This window comes from Hoplias malabaricus, chromosome 5 (genome assembly GCF_029633855.1).
Source record: "Hoplias malabaricus isolate fHopMal1 chromosome 5, fHopMal1.hap1, whole genome shotgun sequence".
Lineage (NCBI taxonomy): Eukaryota > Metazoa > Chordata > Actinopteri > Characiformes > Erythrinidae > Hoplias > Hoplias malabaricus.
In genome coordinates this window covers 45,226,140-45,248,832 of record NC_089804.1, presented here as the reverse complement: position 1 = coordinate 45,248,832, position 22,693 = coordinate 45,226,140, and the positions used below count along the sequence as shown (strand labels likewise).

The 22,693-nt window shown below is 39.6% G+C and overlaps 3 protein-coding genes across 7 annotated transcripts in view; 1 reads left to right on the top strand and 2 right to left on the bottom strand.

Moving 5' to 3' along the window:
* Window positions 1–810: 810 nt before the first annotated feature.
* On the bottom strand, window positions 811–6,384 carry LOC136696956 (F-box only protein 6-like). Of its 2 annotated transcripts, none has more exons than XM_066671762.1 (7): window positions 6,176–6,384; window positions 5,994–6,083; window positions 3,497–3,746; window positions 3,012–3,126; window positions 2,758–2,853; window positions 2,522–2,657; window positions 811–1,494 (listed from the first exon to the last, which is right to left on the bottom strand). In XM_066671762.1, exons 2-7 carry the CDS (start codon window positions 6,045–6,047, stop codon window positions 1,348–1,350), a joined length of 798 nt encoding a protein of 265 aa, XP_066527859.1. In that variant the 5' UTR covers window positions 6,048–6,083; window positions 6,176–6,384; the 3' UTR covers window positions 811–1,347. The 2 variants fall into 2 exon arrangements, with proteins under 2 accessions (XP_066527859.1, XP_066527858.1); XM_066671761.1 differs by having other exon boundaries at window positions 814–1,494; window positions 5,985–6,083.
* A 3,000-nt stretch (window positions 6,385–9,384) lies between these two features.
* On the bottom strand, window positions 9,385–14,432 carry LOC136696950 (F-box only protein 6-like). 2 transcript variants are annotated; one of them, XM_066671748.1, is made up of 7 exons: window positions 14,286–14,432; window positions 13,960–14,043; window positions 12,958–13,207; window positions 12,470–12,587; window positions 12,216–12,311; window positions 11,993–12,128; window positions 9,385–9,874 (listed from the first exon to the last, which is right to left on the bottom strand). In XM_066671748.1, the coding sequence occupies exons 2-7, from the start codon at window positions 14,005–14,007 to the stop codon at window positions 9,728–9,730; spliced, it is 795 nt and encodes a 264-aa protein (XP_066527845.1). In that variant the 5' UTR covers window positions 14,008–14,043; window positions 14,286–14,432; the 3' UTR covers window positions 9,385–9,727. The 2 variants fall into 2 exon arrangements, with proteins under 2 accessions (XP_066527845.1, XP_066527844.1); XM_066671747.1 differs by having other exon boundaries at window positions 9,386–9,874; window positions 13,951–14,043.
* A 5,394-nt stretch (window positions 14,433–19,826) lies between these two features.
* The window catches only part of LOC136697481 (sodium-dependent lysophosphatidylcholine symporter 1-like), a 39,880-nt gene continuing 37,013 nt past the window's right edge, over window positions 19,827–22,693 (top strand). For all 3 annotated transcript variants that reach the window (XM_066672622.1, XM_066672624.1, XM_066672623.1), the window contains exons 1-3: window positions 19,827–19,965; window positions 20,801–20,920; window positions 22,531–22,655. In XM_066672622.1, the coding sequence (XP_066528719.1) occupies window positions 19,852–19,965; window positions 20,801–20,920; window positions 22,531–22,655 (359 nt within the window). In that variant the 5' untranslated portion in view covers window positions 19,827–19,851. The remainder of the gene's footprint in view (window positions 19,966–20,800; window positions 20,921–22,530; window positions 22,656–22,693) is intronic.

The following is a 22,693-nucleotide window of genomic DNA, read 5'->3' as shown; positions in this document are numbered from 1 at the left end:
CTGATTTTGTATATTCAAGGCCAATTAAACCAGGTTGCCAGTTTGAGGAAAACTGTACCTATACAAACAAGCCAGAGACAATTAAGAGCTTTGGATGGTAGTGGCTAAAATATTGTGCCATAATCAATATATTCACACAGAAAATTGTACATTATTTCACTAAAATATCAACCTACAGTAGAATAAAGGCAAAAGAACAAGCTGCTGCCATATTCCCTACATTTATATTTACTTTAAATATTTAACTAGGGAAGGATGGTGTTACTTCCAATTTTGTCCTTCACCAGTTTAATGCTATGTTTTAGAAACAAACCTTGTTTTGAAACAATTCTTATTTCCCATTTTATCAGTTTAAAACACACAGCCGAGTGTACATCGTGTCACTAAAACATCTACCTACCCCAGTGAAACGCCGAAATCGGTGTTATTTGCCAGCATGAATTCTTTGTTCCACCTTAAATAAGTGAAAATATTTTTCAAATACAACTTACTTCTTAATTTGTTTAGAACACACCATAGTGAAACACTATTTACCTCATTTTTTTTAAACAAAAAAATAATTGACTCGGAAATGACTCGGGTCAAAATTAGCTGATATTCTGAATTCAATGGTTTGGATTGTTGAGTGAACATATAGTGCATATCCAAGTTTTGGTGCATAAGGATGACACACATTATTTTACGTTACTATAATATTTATGTAATTATTTGTACATATAATTAGAAAAATGTTTCTGTTTATTTGCAGTGTTAACTAGTAAATTAAATGATTACATATTGTATGTGTTGTACACATTGTGACCTGTTGCTGAAGGGAAATCAATCAATGTGTAAAACATGTTATTTTCTAGTTTCTATATTAAAATATATATGTAATATTATATAAAATATTATTTTTTTTCTCTAGAATTAACCCATTGCATAACAGACTGCTCAGAATGCCACACAAAAAGTAATAAATGGGCCATGATATTACACAAACACAAAGTTCAGTCAAGAGTGTATATTCAGAAATATCATTTAACAGTTTAAGGATAGATATTTTAATCAGATTACTATACATTTTTGTAATGTTTTTATATAACTGTAATACAAACATAAATAAGAACATAAACATAGCACTGAATATCATTAGATTATCCGTTAGTCTGGTGCACGTCTTTTATACATGACCACATGTTCTTAACGCCAACAACTATTTACAAATATAGCAGGTCATATCTGTTTTCTACAATGTGACATGAGTATTTTTATTAACATTATTATATGTACAATTCATTACTTCTTGTTTCCTTTCATTAAATGAGGCATCAAGGCACAGTTTTGATGATGAACTGCTTGCAAACACTATGCTTCGTCTGCTGGGAAAACTTCCACACAACTGTTAGTGACTCGTATTCCATACCAGCCCGCCCAGAACTGTGTGTCCTTCCCTCCGTGAGTGAACTGGACATAGCGAACACCTGGGCCATAGTTTTTAAAAACATGGGAAACCTAAAATGAAAAAGCAAATAAATAATACAGGACAGTTACTTTTAGATTAATAACTCAAACTCAAATATGTGAGTTTGAAATATCTATCCAAAAGATGTGGATGCTATTATATATATAACATAAGTATGTATGTATATATACACAAATACTGTGTATATATACTCACTATGTGTCTATATATGGTCCCCTTAAAACCATACCCCTCTGCAGGTAGTCAAGTGACAACCTTATTATTTAAGACTTTAATACTTGAGCATATGTCACTGAACTAGACACAAAACAAGAACCAAATAATTGTTCATTAATGATAATTGAGCTCAAAAGTCATATCATTCATACACACACACACACACACACACTACAATAGATCATCTTTATAATCCAATTGTTTATCCAGAGGTGTACAAAATAAGAAAGGCTAAGAGGCAGTTCTCCTGGAGGATGGCTCACCACTTTCAGTGACAGCAGAGATACCCATGGCATTACAGGCATCACACACTACAAGCCCCTTTCGTGGGCCTGGGACAGCACATCCTCTAAGCTGAGAGAGCTAAACTAAGCTAAAACTTATTTGCTCGGTTTGAGGCACACAACAGCACTACTGTAGAGAAATCCTGTCCCTCACCAAATGATCAAGTGGTGACAGTCCTCAGCCAGTGTGAGGAAAACATTCAGCAGGATCAGTGCTTGCTGACTGTTCAGGGGAACGTCTTTCTATCTCACCACTATCTAGCTATCCACCACTATCATCCCTGTCCAGAAAAAGACATCGCCCCCTGTTTCAATCACTATCATCCAGGGGCACTCTCCTCATCCTTATGAATTGCCTTGAATGGCTAGTTATGCAACGCATCAACCTGCGGTCTCAATGTCCAATGTAAAGCACATGAAAATCTTGGATAAAGCACGGTTAAATCTTGGTTGGTGGATTTTTTGTGATCAGTAGAATATTTCAATCCTTAACAACTTATGTTATAACACAGATTGGTTTTAGTAGTCGAGAAATAAGAGAGAATTAAACATTAACCTTGTTCCACTGCTGATCATTCCACTGTGGAAAGGTGACAGGCTTAGGCCGAAAGGTTTTAATGACCTTCTTTTCTCGACTGAGCAACTCCACACATATTTCATACTGACTACCACAATCCCACCTTGGAGCATACCTGCATAAAAAGATCCACTTAGCAAACATCAAATATTTTAAGTGAAAGAATTATGAAAGTGAAGAAGTGAAAGAATTATGAAAGCTGAATTATAGCTTACCAGTCTGATATCACAATGTCAGGCTGTATTTTATCAAGCAAACCAGGATGGTATCCCTCTTTCACCAAGTTGATCAGCTGCCGCTTCACACATGGGCTGATATATGATGAAAATGAAAGCTTCAATTGCACGTTAATATTTTTATTATAACATGTTGTATATGAAGGAGACCCTGGCTGTCTAAAGTGTATTCTGACTACAATATGATTTGATGAATTAAATCTAATTTTGAGGAGGCAGAGAGAAAAACTTACAAGTAAGACGTAACAAAGCATTTTGTTACTGTTTCATCTGGATGAGGCTCAAACATTCCTTCTATAGTCCACTTGTCACCTCCATTTTCTATGATTTCCCAGCCTTCATAGTTCTCTAGACAAGAAAACATGGGTGATGTTGCAATGGTAATACTACTTAATTAAACTATATTAAAATGCTCCTTTTCTGACACAAGTGTTTACTGGCATGTGCAGAGCATGTGGAGCAATGGAAGTATGTTGTGATGGACCACCATCCACTACTTCTGGCAGATTGAATGGTCTGAAGAGCTACGTTTCTCACATCAAAACACTGAATCTCCCAATGACAGAATTATGAAACAAATTTTAAAAATCACTGAAACATTAAATGTGAATCTGTGGAGCCGAATACACTTAATAGCTAACTGCAAATAGTGCACCACATTAACATCTAAAGAAAGCCTCTGAAGGTAACAAATAATCATGGTAGGTATTTTGTTTACCTTCTGCATTTGGGTTCTTTAGAAGATTTCGTCGTTTCTTGTACAGCCAGTAGAAAACCTTCCAGTCTCTTGAGCTTTTGTCAGGATTGCGGGGTTTCAGTCCTTCTCTGCGGCATTTCTCTTTCCAGAAAGAAGTGCTGTCTATCACAGACTTCCACTCGCGACACACTAGCCTACAAACAATGATCACCTGCTGAGCCGGGACGTTCAGTAGAATCTCCTCAATAACTGTGTCAGGAAGTGCTGGACACTGAAGAAATTCACAAAAAGAAAACAGATGGGTCTCAGTTTCTATCAGCCTTTACCCAATCAAAGCAAAATGAAATCATAAGAGTTACTGTGGCAGTTGTTTAGCCTTCTGTGTCTCACTGATGTTTCAGTAGATATGTTTACATACTAAAATGCATAGAATTAATTAATTAACTCTGATGACACCTAGATGTTATACCCACAGTTTGGTCAACAATCTGATTAAAAAACACACCACAAGAAACGAGATTTAATGTAGACGCATAAAGCAGCACTTAATGTAGGCATTACTGTGACAACAAGCATGTACTCACAAACATGTTGAACGTTAAAATGAACTGAGAGCTTTTTAGAATGACCCATTATTTCACAAATAATTGTAAAGGCAGACTGCATGGCTAATCTTTTTTATTTTTATTTATTTTTTGCTCTACAGTTTGTGTAAATCCTGTCGTTTCTGTTGCTCACTTGCCTGTGACCCAAATGCACACATCTCTGAATTTGTAGTCTTGGCCACAGACGCTCCGCCCACAGATAGACAGAGTCTCTGTTACTTTACTGTGTTAAGCTGGACTCATTGTCAGGATTCTGCCTGTTGCTTTCTGATTGGCTCTCCGTACTTCAGTGTAAATGCACTTCTGTGTATCATTTTGTACTGACTCTGGTACAATGGCAAGTCGTTTTAACATTAAATAGATTTCGTCTGACAATCTTTAATTAAATACTAGATATCTACAACAGAGTTTTGACTAGTAACAATTATATTTTGACTAGTCTGAATGACCATTTAAGATACCTGCATTTACAGTCTGACTACTAAGAATAGAAATTTATTTATTCATTCATTCATTCATCTGTAACCGCTTATCCAATTCAGGGTCGCGGTAGGTCCAGAGCCTACCTGGAATCATTGGGCGCAAGGCAGGAATACACCCTGGAGGGGGCGCCAGTCCTTCACAGGGCAACACACACACCCTCACACACTCACACCTACGGACACTTTTGAGTCACCAATCCACCTACCAACATGTGTTTTTGGACTGAAGATATTTCTAATGATGTCAGCATCATCTGATGAGTCATTAATCCTGAATTAGTATTAAAAATATCTCTAATTTAAATTTGACTATTTAAAAAGACATTGTCGTTGCGAGCAATTATCTGTGTGCTGCCACTTATTGCAGCTTATTTTTCTGTAAATCTGATTAAAATATTAGCTGCAGGTTGCGTTTTCCCTCCTACCGTTCCCCACATGCATTAAAATGAATCATAATAACACCAGCTCATGCTCCATCAATAAGAAACTTTCATAAGTTTTATTCATTTACTGGGAAAAAAGGGGGAAAGAGGCTGGAATATTTCATTTTATTTTAATCATTAATTTTATAATGTTTATATATAAATATATATACTGTTCTGTGTTGGTTTGAAATCATTAGGTCCAACAACATGAGAGAATAATAGATTTATATGGTTATTTTAATATTTATAAAATTAATGACTGAAATTTTCACCAAAATAAGCCTTGCAATATGTAAAAAATAAATATTTGTACTTTTCTAAGTTGTTTGGATTTCATTTGGTCCAATATCTTTTAATATTTACTTGCTTATTGAATTCATTAAAAAACAAACAAACAAACAAATAAATAATAATAATAACATATTTTCACCAAAATTAGCCTTGGTATGTAAGGAATAAAACTGTATACATTTGCAAGTTGATGTGATATCATTAGGTACAATAAGGAAAGAGATTAAGTTTTGGATATTAACATTAAACACTATACATTTATTGTAGTACTTGTGCGACGGTCCCTAACGCTGGAGCTGGGCTGCGTTTCTGGCTCAATCTCAGCAAGTACAGTTTAGTAAACAAAGGTTATGGATGTCATTTCTTGGTTTCCTTTGTTACATTAGGAATCTGCAACTGTACCGATGAATATACTTTTGGTAACTGGCGAAAAAAAAGCGGAATTCCGAATGTCAAACAAATGTCGAATATGAAACCAACTTTATCCCAGTCTTGTTCCGCTGGTGTCATTTTGGGCTAAAACGGCTTGTCATAGACTTGTGATCATTTTACATGTCAGTCAAACTTCCTTCCTGCTGTAGTAGGAAGCTCTTGGTCAAATTAACTGGCGATAGGTACAATCCCCAAATGATTAAATATTGAGAAAGGCTAACAAATAAATGTGACTTTTTTGAAAATTAAAAAGGAATCTCAAACATTCAGGTACCTGACTCACGTCCATTCCGAGTGTCTCCGAGTTTCCCATCCTCCTTCTCTTCCTCCCCTTCATCGACCAAACACAGGGTTACAACTCTTTCTTCTGACCCTAAACGGAGGTTATGCCATATGTAAATAATTCACAATCATTTAGTTCTTCTGGTAGCACGATTACCTTTTACAATACCATTAAATTATTACCTATTACTCTGTACGTTGTTTCAGTTTCTGTTTGAGACAGGAGTTGTAGGGCAGTTTATACTCAGAACTTTCTTTTACAAGTACAATGATATTCCTGCTACCTATAACTCTCTGTTCTATGAAAGCAGTGGTTTACTTCGAAATACGGCAGGACTCCTTGTCTAACATTCAGAGGACCGCAGTGCATTACAAGAGGAAGAAACCGTTACATCGAGATGTCGAGCAGTTTCCTTCCTCATTTTTCACTTTCTACACTTTGCTGCCCCCTACAGTGCTGGACAAATACTTTTCTAGAGCCTCAGCCTAAACAATAATGTACCATAGTTATAACCGATATAAAGGGTGAATATAAATCAAATAAAAATGTAAATGGGTTTGATACAGGATGCAAGCATTTGTTTCGAGCTTGTTAAAAAAAATCCCAATCACTCACCAGTCCTAACATGGGCTCTGAGTTTAGACCTGTGTAAAATAGCTGATGTTGCACTGCTGCTGGATTTAACACACAGATCTCTACAGAAAGACCTTGGTCTTTGGAGCCAATACAGGTTTATTAGATGAGAGGGGTCACTCTCTGATTAGCAATGAGCCAGCTTTGAAAATAATCCAGCCTTGCTATTCCTGTTCAGGTGCTGTCTGTACATGGTTTCTTGGACACTGAAATGTTTAAGACAGGAATTTTTAAGACCCCAGTCTTCAGAAAATCACCCCAGGACTTTTAAGCTATTTTATTGTGATGCACTGAAAATGGCCAAACCCCATAGAAGGTTGTGTCAAGAATATACACATTTAGCTTTCGTTTCTGCGTATTTTGCAGTGTGCAGGACACTTTAGTAGTAGTATATAATGTCTAAGGACCTGAAATGAACATTATTTAAAATGAATTACATAACCCACAGAGACACGGGGAGAACACATCACCCAGAGCAGGACTCGAACCCACTGTGTTTGTGTGGGCTGTGAAAGAGAAGAATAGAGAAGGACACATGTTGGAATATGACACAGGGAGAAATTAATACGTTATCAATGTGAAGAGTCAGAGATGGTGTGTGATTGAGCATTGATTTACAGCCAGTAAATTAGATCTCAGTCTTATTACCATTTAACAGGTAATATGAGAGGGTTTTTCTTCATCCTGTTTTTAATCCAATTAGAAATACACTGTACATTATCGTATCAAAGCAGCACATTAATTCATGTGCTTCAGATGATGAGGGGGGAGAGGCAACATGAAAAAAATGTAGAGATAGAAGAAAATGATCAATGGACTGAGACTTACAGAAAGAAACACTTTTTTGTGGAGCGTCAGGGAAAGACCAGTGGAGCAGTAAACAATATACGTTTATGATCAGAAAGTGGAAACAGTATAAAATGAAGATTGAGAACAGACAGAGGAAGAACAGACCCTTTGTCATGAGTATGAAAAGTACATGCTGTGTAAAGTGAAAGCTATCAAAAACAGACAGAAAATCAGAGGGAAATTTAGTTTTGGGTTTTGACATGGATAATAAAGTCACCAAGCAGCAACAAGCGGGAAGAGATTGTACAGGTGAGAGTGAGTAAATCGGACAGCACAGGAACGAATGTTGGATTAGGTTTACGTAGACGACAATGTAACACCACAGTGACTGAACCTGATAATTTAACCGCAATGTATTCAAAAGAGCCGTGACCCTGAGACAGATTGAGTGGCAAAGAAAATTATGATGAAGATGTATTCAAAAGATGTAGCAGATGTTATGCTCACTTCAGTTACATTCATGCTATTAAAGTTCACAGCTAGACCACCACCTCTGTCAGAGGAGCGAGGTTTACAGATGTAGCTGAAGTTAGGGGGGTTGCCTGATTTAGAGTATACATCTACATGATGAATTCTGAAATTGAATGACATCCCATTCTTAATCCACAGAGTTTAATATGATGTTGGCCCACCCTTTGTGGCTGTAACAGCTTCAACTCTTCTGGAAAGGGTTTTCATAAGTGTATTTATGGGGATTTTTGACCGTTCTTCCAGAAGCCCACTTGTGATGTGAGGACGAGAAATGATAGGCTCACAGACCGTGCTCTAATTCGTGCCAAAAGTGTCCTATCAGGGAGAGTTCAGGACTCTCTGCAGGCCAGTCAGGTTCTTCCACACCAAACTTGCTCATCCACGTCTTTACGATCCTTGCTTTGTGCACTGGTGTGCAGTTATGTTGGAACAAGGAGTGGAAATCCCCAAACTGTTCCCACAAAGTTAGGAGCATGAATTTGTCCAAAACCTCTAGGTATGCTGAGACATTTTGAGGTCTTTTCACTGGAACTAAGGGGCCGAGCCCAAACCTTGAAGAAAAATTAACCACACCATATTCCCCACTCCATCAAACCTTACACTTGACACAATGCAGTCAGACAAGTACCTTTCTCATGGCAACTGCCAAACGCAGATTTGTCCATCGGATTGCCAGAAAAGTTTTTCACTCCAGAGAAGACGTCTTCACTGCTCTAGATTCCAGTGGAGGCATGCTTTACACCACTGCATCCAAGGTTTTGGATTTTATGAAGCCCTGCAGAAAGTTTCCGACCTCTGTGCACTACGTGCCTCAGCATCCGCTCACCCCGTTCTGTCATTTTACATGGCATACAAATTAGTGGCCGAGTAGCTGTCGTTCCCAAACACTTTTATATAATACCACTGACAGCTGACATTGGAATATTTAGCAGCAAGAAAATTTCATAACTGGACTTTCATATCACTGAACCATACTATAATTCACTGAGAGCCACCCATTCCTTCACAAACGTTTGTAGAAGCAGTCTGCATGCCTAGGTTTTATACACCTGTGGCCACTGAGGTGATTGGAACACCTGAATTCAATGATCTGGATTGTTAAGTGAACACTTTTGGCAATTTAGTGCATATACAAGTGTTGGTGCATGAGTGTGACAGGTGCCAAATATTATTTTATATGTTACTATCATATTTATGTAATTATTTGGGTTTATATTCAGAAAAATGTCTGTTTATTTACTATGCTAACTAGGAAACTGTGAGCCATTGCAGAAGGGAAACGAATATATATATATATATATATATATATATATATATATATAAAATGTTCTTTTTTCTCTAGAATTAACCCATTGCATAACAGACTGCTCAGAATGCCACACAAAAAGTAATATATGGGCCATGATATTACACAAACACAGTTCAGTCAAGAGTGTATATTCAGAAATATCATTTAACAGTTTAAGGACAGATATTTTAATCAGATTAGTATACATTTTTTGTAATGTTTTTATATAACTGTAATACAAACATAAATAAGAACATAAACATAGCACTGAATATCATTAGATTATCCGTTAGTCTGGTGCACGTCTTTTATACATGACCACATGTTCTTAACGCCAACAACTAATTACAAATATAGCAGGTCATATCTGTTTTCTACAATGTGACATGAGTATTTTTATTAACATTATTATATGTACAATTCATTACTTCATTTTTCCTTTCATTAAATGAGGCATCAAGGCACAGTTTTGATGATGAACTGCTTGCAAACACTATGCTTCGTCTGCTGGGAAAACTTCCACACAACTGTTAGTGACTCGTATTCCATACCAGCCCGCCCAGAACTGTGTGTCCTTCCCTCCGTGAGTGAACTGGACATAGCGAACACCTGGGCCATACTTTTTAAAAACATGGGAAACCTAAAATGAAAAAGCAAATAAATGATACAGGACAGTTATTTTTAGATTAATAACTCAAACTCAAATATGTGAGTTTGAAATATCTATCCAAAAGATGTGGATGCTATTATATATTTAATATAAGTATGTATGTATATATACACAAATACTGTGTATATATACTCACTATGTGTCTATATATGGTCCCCTTAAAACCATACACCTCTGCAGGTAGTCAAGGGACAACCTTATTATTTAAGACTTTAATACTTGAGCATATGTCACTGAACTAGACACAAAACAAGAACCAAATAATTGTTCATTAATGAAAATTGAGCTCAAAAGTCATATTCTATGTATATATGATATATACACACACACACACACACACACACACACACACACACACACACACACACACACACACACACACACACACACACACACACACACACACACACACACACACACACACTATATCATCTTTATAATCCAATTATTTATCCAGAGGTGTACAAAATAAGAAAGGCTAAGAGGCAGTTCTCCTGGAGGATGGCTCACCACTTTCAGTGACAGCAGAGATACCCATGGCAGGAGATTACAGACATCACACACTACAAGCCCCTTTCGTGGGCCTGGGACAGCACATCCTCTAAGCTGAACGAACTAAACTAAGCTAAAACTTATTTGCTTGGTTTGAGGCACACAACAGCACTACTGTAGAGAAATCCTGTCCCTCACCTAATGATCAAGTGGTGACACAGCCCTCAGCCAGTGTGAGGAGATCATTCAGCAGGATCAGTGCTTGGAAAGCACAAGGGGAATGTCTTTCTATCTCACCACTATCTAGCTATCCACCACTAGCCCCCTGTTTCAATCACTACCGTCCAGGGGCACTCTCCTCATCCTTATGAATTGCTTTGAATGGCTAATTATGCAACGCATCAACCTCCCTGGATCCTTCTAATTTGCATATCGGTCCAATCTCTTACACGATGATGCCATCTCCACTGCCCTTCACTCAGCCCTCACACACAGAAGTCTTATGTTAGAATATTATTCATTAATTTCAGCTCCACATTCAACACTATCATCCCCCAACAGTTCGTTCTCAAACTAGACAGACTGGGGCTGACCCCTTCTCTGTGGAATTGGCTGTTCCTGACTGGAAGACCACAGGCAGTACGGGTTGGCAATAGCACATCCAGCATCGCATTGAACATCGGGGGCCCCAAGGATTCGTGCTGAGCCCCCTTCTATTTACCCTGCTGACGCACAACAGTTCCAACCTCTTCATTAAGTTTACAGATGACACGACTCTAGTGGGTCTCATTAGCAACAACAATGAGACAAACTACAGGAGCGAGATGAGCCACCTGGCCTTGTGGTACGTGCACAGCTGTCTCTCTCTGAATGTTCATAAGACTGGAGATCGCTATGGACTTCAGGAAAACAGGACCCAGCATTCTCCTCTGACCATCAACACTACTGCCGTGGAGAGGGGGAGCAGTATCAAGTTTCTTGGACCTTTCCTAGAGCATCAACACAACATCTCTGGCCAGGAAGGTCCACCAGCATCTCTACATCCTCCACAAGCTGAGAAGAGCTAAAGCCTCACTCAGAAAGCCCTCTGAATGGCAGGCAATCCTTCTCACTCACTACACAGTTTCTTCAGACTGCTGCCACCAGGGAAGAGACTGTATGGTCTCTGGGCTAGAACCAGCAGTATGATACAGACTTTAATCTGTTAGGTGCATAGGTTACTTTAATTTTATTATGGCAACATCAGGGATATTGCTATATTTAGTTTGATTAGTGCCTATAACATATAACAATTACACATTCTACACTTCTGGATCCATTATTAGGTTCAGATTACCTTATTAGATCCTTTAAGTCTTGAAAATCAATGGAATTCTCTTTTAACTGATTAGGCTTTACAATGAAATGCACTGTTTTGAGTTTTTGAGAAATTGAAATGATCATAAAAACACGTATCTCCCTTTTCAGGAACAGGAAAAGACAAGTATTTCTCTGATGGCAACAGTAAAAATAAACTAGAGATAACACAATTTATACACATTACAGCTCAGAAATATAAAATTAGTAGTAGAGAAATAAGAGAGAATTAACATTAACCTTGTTCCACTGCGGATCATTCCATTGTGGAAAGGTGACAGGCTCAGGCCGAAAGCTTTTAATGACCTTCTTTTCTCGATTGAGCAACTCCACACATATTTCATACTGACTACCACAATCCTCCCTTGGAGCATACCTGCATAAAAATATCAACTTAGTTGAATATTATGCAAACATCAATTATTTTAAGTGAAAGAATTATGAAAACTGAATTATAGCTTACCAGTCTGATATCACAATGTCAGGCTGTATTTTATCAAGCAAACCAGGATGGTATCCCTCTTTCACCAAGTTGATCAGCTGCCGCTTCACACATGGGCTGATATATGATGAAAATGAAAGCTTCAATTGCACATTAATATTTTTATTATAACATGTTGTATATGGAGGAGACCCTGGCTGTCTAAAGTGTATTCTGACTACAATATGATTTGATGGATTAAATCTAATTTTGAGGAGGCAGAGAGAAAAACTTACAAGTAAGACGTAACAAAGCATTTTGTTACTGTTTCATCTGGATGAGGCTCAAACATTCCTTCTATAGTCCACTTGTCACCTCCATTTTCTATGATTTCCCAGCCGTTCTTAATGTTCTCTAGACAAGAAAACATGGGTGATGTTGCAATGGTAATACTACTTAATTAAACTATATTAAAATGCTCCTTTTCTGACACAGGTGTTCACTGGCATGTGCAGAGCATGTGGAGCAATGGAAGTATGTTGTGATGGACCACCATCCACTACTTCTGGCAGATTGAATGGTCTGAAGAGCTACGTTTCTCACATCAAAACACTGAATCTCCCAATGACAGAATTATGAAACAAATTTTTAAAATCACTGAAACATTAAATGTGAATCTGTGGAGCCGAATACACTTAATAGCTAACTGCAAATAGTGCACCACATTAACATCTAAAGAAAGCCTCTGAAGGTAACAAATAATCATGGTAGGTATTTTGTTTACCTTCTGCATTTGGATTCTTTAGAAGATTTCGTCGTTTCTTGTACAGCCAGTAGAAAACCTTCCAGTCTCTTGAGCTTTTGTCAGGATTGCGGGGTTTCAGTCCTTCTCTGCGGCATTTCTCTTTCCAGAAAGAAGTGCTGTCTATCACAGACTTCCACTCGCGACTCACTAGCCTACAAACACTGATCACCTGCTGAGCCGGGACGTTCAGTAGAATCTCCTCAATAACTGGGTCAGGAAGTGCTGGACACTGAAGAAATACACAAAAAGAAAACAGATGGGTCTCAGTTTCTATCAGCCTTTACCCAATCAAAGCAAATATGTGTGCGAATATGGGATGCTATGTTTGTATCATGTTAGCTAGCTACTTGTTTGGTCCGTTTACATGTTAGTAGCATACCTGAGCTAGTTATATCCTAAACATCCATGTGCTAGCTAAACTTAGGCTACTGGCAGATGTTCAACAATGAAGTGGAGTATATGCCAATGTAAAAACGGATGTCAATTTCATCGGCCACTGCAACCAAAATATAAATCGACACCATTGGCATATGACACTGTCACCCGAACGTAAGATGCCAATGCCTTTCCATGTTATTACTGCTACTACCATTCCGGCTATTTTCAGTAAATTTACTCCGCGAAGTGGAAAGATGGGGTATTTTGGCAAAATATAATAACTGTAGTTTGTTCGCTGATCCTCGACGACTAAGATAATGAAGTTTCAGAGATTTTAGGACGTTGCTTGTGAGCAGGGGGAGGGGCGAAACCCGAATATCCGCTGAATATCCAATAGAAACCGACATTTGCCGACCTCTAATAGGTCTTGTCATAGACTTGTGATCATTTTACATGTCAGTCACACTTTTTTCCAGCTCTTGGTCAAATTAACTGGCGATAGGTACTCCCCTTAAATTATTAAATATTGAGAAAGCCTAACAAATAAATGTGACGTTTCTGAAAATTAAAAAGGAATCTCAAACATTCAGGTACCTGACTCACGTCCATTCTTGTCTCCAAGTTTCCCATCCTCTTCTTCCTCCCCTTCATCGACCAAACACAGGGTTACAACTCTTTCTTCTGACCCTAAACGGAGGTTATGCCATATGTAAATAATTCACAATCATTTAGTTCTTCTGGTAGCACGATTACCTTTTACAATTCCATTAAACTATACTTTAAGTTATACTATTGCCTACTCTGGACGTTGCTTTCAGTTTCTGTTTGAGACAGGAGTTGTAGGGCAGTTTATACGCAGAACTTTCTTTTACAAGTACAATGATATTCCTGCTACCTATAACTCTCTGTTCTATGAAAGCAGTACTTACTTAGAAATACGGCAGGACTCCTTGTCTAACATTCAGAGGACCGCAGTGCATTACAAGAGGAAAAGGCCATTACATCAAGATGTCGAGCAGTTTCCTTCCTCAAGGCATTTGAGTAGCGATGTGTCGGTCGCGAACGAACCGGTTCAAAGAGCCGGCTCTTGTAAGTGAACGATGAGAGCCGGTTCCCGTTTAAGACCGAGCCATTTTTTTCTAAGTCTTGTCATTCAACCAATCAGAGAACAACAAGCAAGCTCAAAACTTCCAACCCTCCAAGCTGAGACACGTGGTTTTCCTGAATTACAAATCTGCCTTCCAAAAAATAGTTGAAGAAAATGTTAAATCAGTTAAATGTTTGTTGACAGTTGTGGTTGTTTTAATCACTACCGTTGAATGCTGCTGTTTTGCACTTTGCATTGTATTTGTTTTTTTTTTGTTTGTTTGTTTCTTTTTATTATTATAGTATTTTTATTTTATTACCCAGAAATGGATGATTATTTAATTTAATAAGCTATTTTGTAATACCTACCTTTTGCGTTCCATTGGCTGTATTTCAGAGTTTACAAGTGATTTTTTATTAAGGTGTTTAAATAAAAATCCAGTTATTTATACAATTGAATGTGTGAGTGCCATCAATGAGTTATTACAAGACAGCCATAAAAACAATTGGCCATTGCAACACTATTTGTTATTTTTAATATTGAACAATAATATTTTGTCCATATAGTAATGTAAAATGTAGGTAATATTGTTCTGTACCAGTGGAAATAAGTGGTAAAACAAAGTGCCATTTAGGAGCCGAAAGAGCCGGCTCTTTATGAAGAGCCAAGCCAAAAGAGCCGAAATTCCCGTCACTACATTTGAGCAGTTTCCTTCCTCATTTTTCACTTTCTACACTTTGCTGCCCCCTACAGTGCTGGAGAAATACTTTTCTAGAGCCTCAGCCTAAACAATAATGTACCATAGTTATAACCGATATAAAGGGTGAATATAAATCAAATAAAAATGTAAATGGGTTTGATACAGGATGCAAGCATTGGTTTCGAGCTTGTTAAAAAAAAATAAAAATCCCAATCACTCACCAGTCCTAACATGGGCTCTGAGTTTAGACCTGTGTAAAATAGCTGATGTTGCACTGCTGCTGGATTTAACACACAGATCTCTACAGAAAGAACTTGGTCTTTGGAGCCAATACAGGTTTATTAGATGAGAGGGGTCACTCTCTGATTAGCAATGAGCCAGCTTTGAAAATAATCCAGCCTTGCTATTCCTGTTCAGGTGCTGTCTGTACATGGTTTCTTGGACACTGAAATGTTTAAGACAGGAATTTTTAAGCCCTCAGTCTTCAGAACATCACCCCAGGACTTTTAAGCTATTTTATTGTGATGCACTGAAAATGGCCAAACCCCATAGAAGGTTGTGTCAAGAATATACAAATTTAGCTTTGTGCAGGTTCCTACGTCTTTTGCAGAGTGTGCAGGACAAATTTTAATAGTAGTGTGCAAATGTCTTAGGACCTGAAATGATCATTATTTATTAATTCATCCATTATCTGTAACCCAGTTTCCAGTTCAGGGTCGCGGTGGATCCAAAGCCTACCTGGAATCACTGGGCGCAAGGTGGGAATACACCCTGGAGGGGGCACCAGTCCTCCGCAGGGCAACACACACTCACACATTCACTCACACACTCACACCTATGAGCATGTTTGAGTCGCTAATCCACCTAACAGTGTGTGTTTTTGGAGCATGGGAGGAAACCGGAGCAGACAGTCACCCGGAGGAAACCCACGCAGACACAGGGAGAACACACCACACTCCTCACAGACTCCTCACCCGGAGGAAACCCATGCAGACACAGGGAGAACACACCACACTCCTCACAGACAGTCACCCGGAGGAAATCCATGCAGACACAGGGAGAACACACCACACTTCTCACAGACAGTCACCTGGAGGAAACCCACGCAGACACAGGGAGAACACACCACACTCCTCACAGGCAGTCACCCGGAGGAAACCCACGCAGATACAGGGAGAACACACCACACTCCTCACAGTCACCTGGAGGAAACCCACGCAGACACAGGGAGAACACACCACACTCCTCACAGACAGTCATCTGGAGGAAACCCACGCAGACACAGGGAGAACACACCACACTCCTCACAGACAGTCACCTGGAGGAAACCCAAGCAGACACAGGGAGAACACACCACACTCCTCACAGACAGTCACCTGGAGGAAACCCACGCAGACACAGGGAGAACACACCACACTCCTCACAGACAGTCACCTGGAGGAAACCCACGCAGACACAGGGAGAAAACACCACACTCCTCACAGACAGTCACCTGGAGGAAACCCACGCAGACACAGGGAGAACACACCACACTCCTCACAGACAGTCACCCGGAGGAAACTCACGCAGACACAGGGAGAACACACCACACTCCTCACAGACAGTCACCTGGAGGAAACCCACGCAGACACAGGGAGAACACACCACACTCCTCACAGACAGTCACCTGGAGGAAACCCACGCAGACACAGGGAGAACACACCACACTCCTCACAGACAGTCATCTGGAGGAAACCCACGCAGACACAGGGAGAAAACACCACACTCCTCACAGACAGTCACCTGGAGGAAACCCACGCAGACACAGGGAGAACACACCACACTCCTCACAGACAGTCACCCGGAGGAAACTCACGCAGACACAGGGAGAACACACCACACTCCTCACAGACAGTCACCCGGAGAAAACCCACACAGACACAGGGAGAACACACCATACTCCTCACAGACAGTCACCTGGAGGAAACCCACGCAGACACAGGGAGAACACACCACACTCCTCACAGACAGTCACCTGGAGGAAACCCACGCAGACACAGGGAGAACACACCACACTCCTCACAGACAGTCACTTGGAGGAAACCCAAGCAGACACAGGGAGAACACACCACACTCCTCACAGACAGTCACCTGGAGGAAACCCACTCAGACACAGGGAGAACACACCACACTCCTCACAGACAATCATCTGGAGGAAACTCAAGCAGACACAGGAAGAACACACCACACTCCTCACAGACAGTCATCTGGAGGAAACCCACGTAGACACAGGGAGAACACACCACACTCCTCACAGACAGTCACCTGGAGGAAACTCACGCAGACACAGGGAGAACACACCACACTCCTCACAGACAGTCACCCGGAGAAAACCCACACAGACACAGGGAGAACACACCACACTCCTCACAGACAGTCACCTGGAGGAAACCCACGCAGACACAGGGAGAACACACCACACTCTTCACAGACAGTCACCCAGAGGAAATCCACGCAGACACAGGGAGAACACACCTCACTCCTCACAGGCAGTCACCCGGAGGAAACCCACGCAGACACAGGGAGAACACACCACACTCCTCACAGACAGTCACCTGGAGGAAACCCACGCAGACACACCACACTCTTCACAGACAGTCACCTGGAGGAAACCCACGCAGACACAGGGAGAACACACCACACTCTTCACAGACAGTCATCTGGAGGAAACCCACGCAGACACAGGGAGAACACACCACACTCCTCACAGACAGTCACCTGGAGGAAACTCACGCAGACACAGGGAGAACACATCACACTCCTCACAGACAGTCACCCGGAGAAAACCCACACAGACACAGGGAGAACACACCACACTCCTCACAGACAGTCACCCGGAGGAAACCCATGCAGACACAGGGAGAACACACCTCACTCCTCACAGACAGTCACCTGGAGGAAACCCACGCAGACACAGGGAGAACACACCACACTCTTCACAGACAGTCACCTGGAGGAAACCCACGCAGACACAGGGAGAACACACCACACTCTTCACAGACAGTCACCTGGAGGAAACCCACGCAGACACAGGGAGAACACACCACACTCCTCACAGACAGTCACCTGGAGGAAACCCACGCAGACACAGGGAGAACACACCACACTCTTCACAGACAGTCACCCGGAGGAAACCCAAGCAGACACAGGGAGAACACACCTCACTCCTCACAGGCAGTCACCCGGAGTGGGAATCAAACCCACAACCTCCAGGTTCCTGGAACCGTGTGACTGCAACACTACCTGCTGCACCACCGTGCTGCCCTTCAACATTTATGACCGTAACAGTTTGGTATTGACGATTTGGCTTCCAGCCCAACTTCAAAAATGGACTGTTCAGTTGTTCCCTATCACATGTTGCTAGGTGGATTGGCTACTCAAAAGTGTCCATTGAGTGAATGTGTAAGAGTGGTTCTCCCTGCAAAGGACTGGCACCCCCTCCAGGGTGTGTTCCCGCCTTACACCCAGTGATTTACATGTAGACTCTGGACCCACAGCAACCCTGAGCTGGTTTAACACTCTGTGCAGTAGTGCTGGGATCATTAGCAAGCATAATATTTTCATGAACATAGGAACAGAAGGTTGCATGCCAACATGTCCTTATCAGAATCATCAGAATATCTATGCGACAGAAAGTCCTGTGACCACATGCGTAAGACTTTATCAGAATCATCAGAATTGTCAGTAAGATCAGACCAGTTTTTTTCTTTTCCCATTCTGTTTAGGGTAGCAGTGGGTCTGGAGCTGACTCAGAATCACTGGGTACAATGGATGAATGTTTGCACAGCCAATCCAACACACGTTTTTAGATTGGGTAAGAAATCTGAGCACCCAGAGAAAGCCTGTTCAGACACAGGGAGAATGCGCTACCATACAGTTTACTCTAAACATGTGACATTGCACATATTTCACTGAGACACATGTATATTTGCTGGAAATCCATTGATATATTTTTCAATAAAATATTTAGAGCTACAAAAAGAAAAAAAAAATTACGGTCACTATTTTGACAAAAGGGAACAACCGATGATCTGTCACTTATATTCAGTTTATTAAATATTTAACAATATTTGTTATAATGAATTGCACATGTTCATCTATTTTGTATGTTGAAATTGTGAATTCAGCATGCACCCTGTGTATAAATTGAAACACTTCAACTTGCTGATATGTTATCAATCACCCTGGTTTAGTGTATTTAGCACAAATGCACGATACTGAATTTTTTATGAATGCGGCAAAAATGCCCTGTGTTTTTTTATGTTTTTGTTGACATCATGCAATTCTGAGTGTATATTAGTTAAGTACTCACATATGAAAGTAATCTCAAAATAAATATACATGTGCAACAACGTATTCATTTATGCAGTTTTAGTATAAAACCAAAGCCCCTCATAGTAAGATTTGAATTCTTGCTGGGTTTGACTTTACAGATATCTGGTAAAGATTTCATAGAGAGCTACATTTCTTCTTGGTTCTCTGCCCCAGGTCTCATCGCAGTCTAGGCACGCCCCCGGTGGTACGAGTCGCTGTGGTATGTGGCCAATGAAGAGGAGCTCTACTTTGCTTTAGCCAATCCAATCACAGAGTTGCCTTGACGAGTACATAAATATCAGTCCCTGATGTTTTAGGGAGATCTGAGGGCGTACTTTGCTCTACGCCTGTGTAAATGCGTACCGTCAAAGTTATAAGTTTTAGAGAAAGGACTAACATGGCTGATTCTGGAAATGGACAAATAAACGATGTTTCATGCTCTAACGAGGATGAACAAGACGAAAAACTGGTAAAATCACCTTTTACGTGCTTTTAAAGAGTTTATGATTCTGAGCGTTTTAATGTAGATTTTACCGCACCAAACTACTCGTTAGTTTAGTTTTCGTGTTTACCAGGTTTCAAACTGTGTCACTGTAATATAACTATTCATATTAAGGCACGTTTTATTTAGAAACATCGACGAAGCTTTACACATTTCACATAAAATAGGAGTATACATTACCCGTATTTGACTACATGTAAAGGCTGCAAAAGGCTTGAGTAGATATCAGGGTAAAGATGAATAGTATTGTAACAAGGAGGGAAGGTATGATACCACCTATACTTTTCTTTTGCTGACATCATTAATGAAATCCTGGGCAGCAACATCTGATACTAATACCAAACCTTGTAAATAAAACCTTAAACATTCTCATTGATATATTTTGAAACTTATTTAACCGTAATGGGCATAGAACTGTAAAAATGCAACATACAATTTGGTTCATTTGTTCATTCAGGCAACAGTTTTTCTCAGGTCTGTATTTTGCAATTTAATTCTGTGTATTATTAAAATAAACGATGTAATCCATGTATATTTTTTCTTATGTCACATTCAAAATTACTAAATATTAATTCATATCCATGCCAAACTGCTGAGTGTACCTTGCTTATTATTTCGTCAGCCCAATGTGAAAATGTTGATTCAGAAGAAAGATGCACAAGTTGTGTCTTTGCTGAAGGATTTATAGCAAGCTGATTGGAATTAGAATACCATGTTATTCCAATAAAGAAAAGAGTATGATGAAGCCATGGATTAAGACAGGAATCATGTTATAAAAATTAGCCTTTTTTGTCTTTTGCAGAAAGTCGTAGGTATCCCACTGTCAAGGAAACTATGTTATGCCATTGGTGGAATGCCCTATCAAATGACATTGAATGCCAAGGCCTTTTTCATGCCAATCTTCCTTCTGGATGTTGTGCAGGTAACATTATCTATGCTTTGAACCTTGAAAAATCTGTTGTGAGGATGATTTGTGGTGGAAAAGTCTGCTGCAGAATATTATGATAATGCTTTCTGTATCATTATTAAGTACACAGAAGTTCTCAAATTCTAATATTTCGCAGCAACTTTTTACAGAAGACATCCGTAGCATCAGTGGCAAAAAATTTGAACATGTGGGACGAAGTTTTAGGATGTACATTTATTTGTATCTTGGGTTTAACTTGTCACATTGTATCTGTATATGCTGCAGTATTTAAAATTTATAGGAAGCCGCTGGAAGGTACTTTGCAATTTAATAATGTAAGCATCCTCTCTGCAGTGGATAACAGGTTGTGTGTCACTTCACCTAGTGCAAGGGTTAACTTAATTATTGACTTTAAACCTAACTTTTAAAAAGTTGGATTTTAGTTTGGTTATTAATGGTTTTTCACCTTAGTATGTTCATGATATTCATTATGACAGTATACACACATGAGATATTGGAAACTTGGAGGTTAAAAAAAAAAAAAAAGAAACATAATGCATAGCACAGTTTTCTGCAGTTTCAAAACAGATGCTGTTGAAGGCTTAAGATGTATTTTTTCCCCTTAATTTAAATAAGGCCAAGACATCAGAATGAAGATTTTAGTTAAACAACATATGTAATAATGTATTTCACACTTTGTTCTTACAGAATAGATTTAACAACCCCTGTAACATAATGTAGAACATGAAACAGGAAACAAGATAAGATTAAGCAAGTGATTGCACAAAATTATTGCATTGTCTAGTTGTTGCACTGCCAGCTACTTGACTGTTTGATTGCATTTGGTGCAACGATGAAGATACTCTGTAACATAAGGCTCCAATTAGTTGCTCTGCCAGTCTTATGTTTTTTGTTTGCTTGTTTTCTTTTTTTAAATGTGTGGTAGAATCTCTCAGAGCAGTACTGGTGAATACTTGTCATCAAAGGGAGGCAAGGGCTGTTGCATAAGCAGATTTGCAATAATCAGAATGCGTTTGACTCTGCATACCTCTGATTTGATATTGTTCCTCAGAAAACAATTAGGCAAGGAAGTAGTAATTTGTACACTCATAAGCTATAACATTATGACCACTTCCTTGTTTCTACACTCAATGCCCTTTCTGTCAGCCCCACTGACCATACAAGAGTACTTTGGAGTTCTACTATTACAGACTGTGGTCCATCTGTTGCTCTGCATACATTGGTTGCTCTATCACACTTCTTTAATGATCAGGACTGTCAAATGACCACCATAGAGCATGAAGCATGGGTATGATTTGGGTGATAGTGTGTTAGTGTGTGTTTTGCTGGTATGTGTGGGTCAGACACAGCAATACTCCTGCAGTTTATAAAATTCGGTGTCGCTGCTGGATTTAGAATCAACCCACCAAACAAAACTTTCTACTACCCAAATAACAAAGAGCAACAGATTACAACAGACTACAGTTTGTAATTATAGGACTATAAAGTTCACGTATACACTCAGTGGACAGTAAGTGTAGAGAAAACGTGGTGGTAGTAATGTTATGATTGATTATTGTATACGCCGTTTGGCTTACAGTCATTTAAAGGTTTGTTTCTTTCAGATGAAGCCCTTCTATGTGTCAGTAATACTTTTCCTTGGACGGGCCTGGGATGCCATCACTGACCCTATAGTTGGCTATGCTGTGAGCAAGAGTGGCCGCACTCGCATTGGCAAACTCATCCCCTGGTAAGATATGACACAAGAGGAGAACATGAGAAGTAATA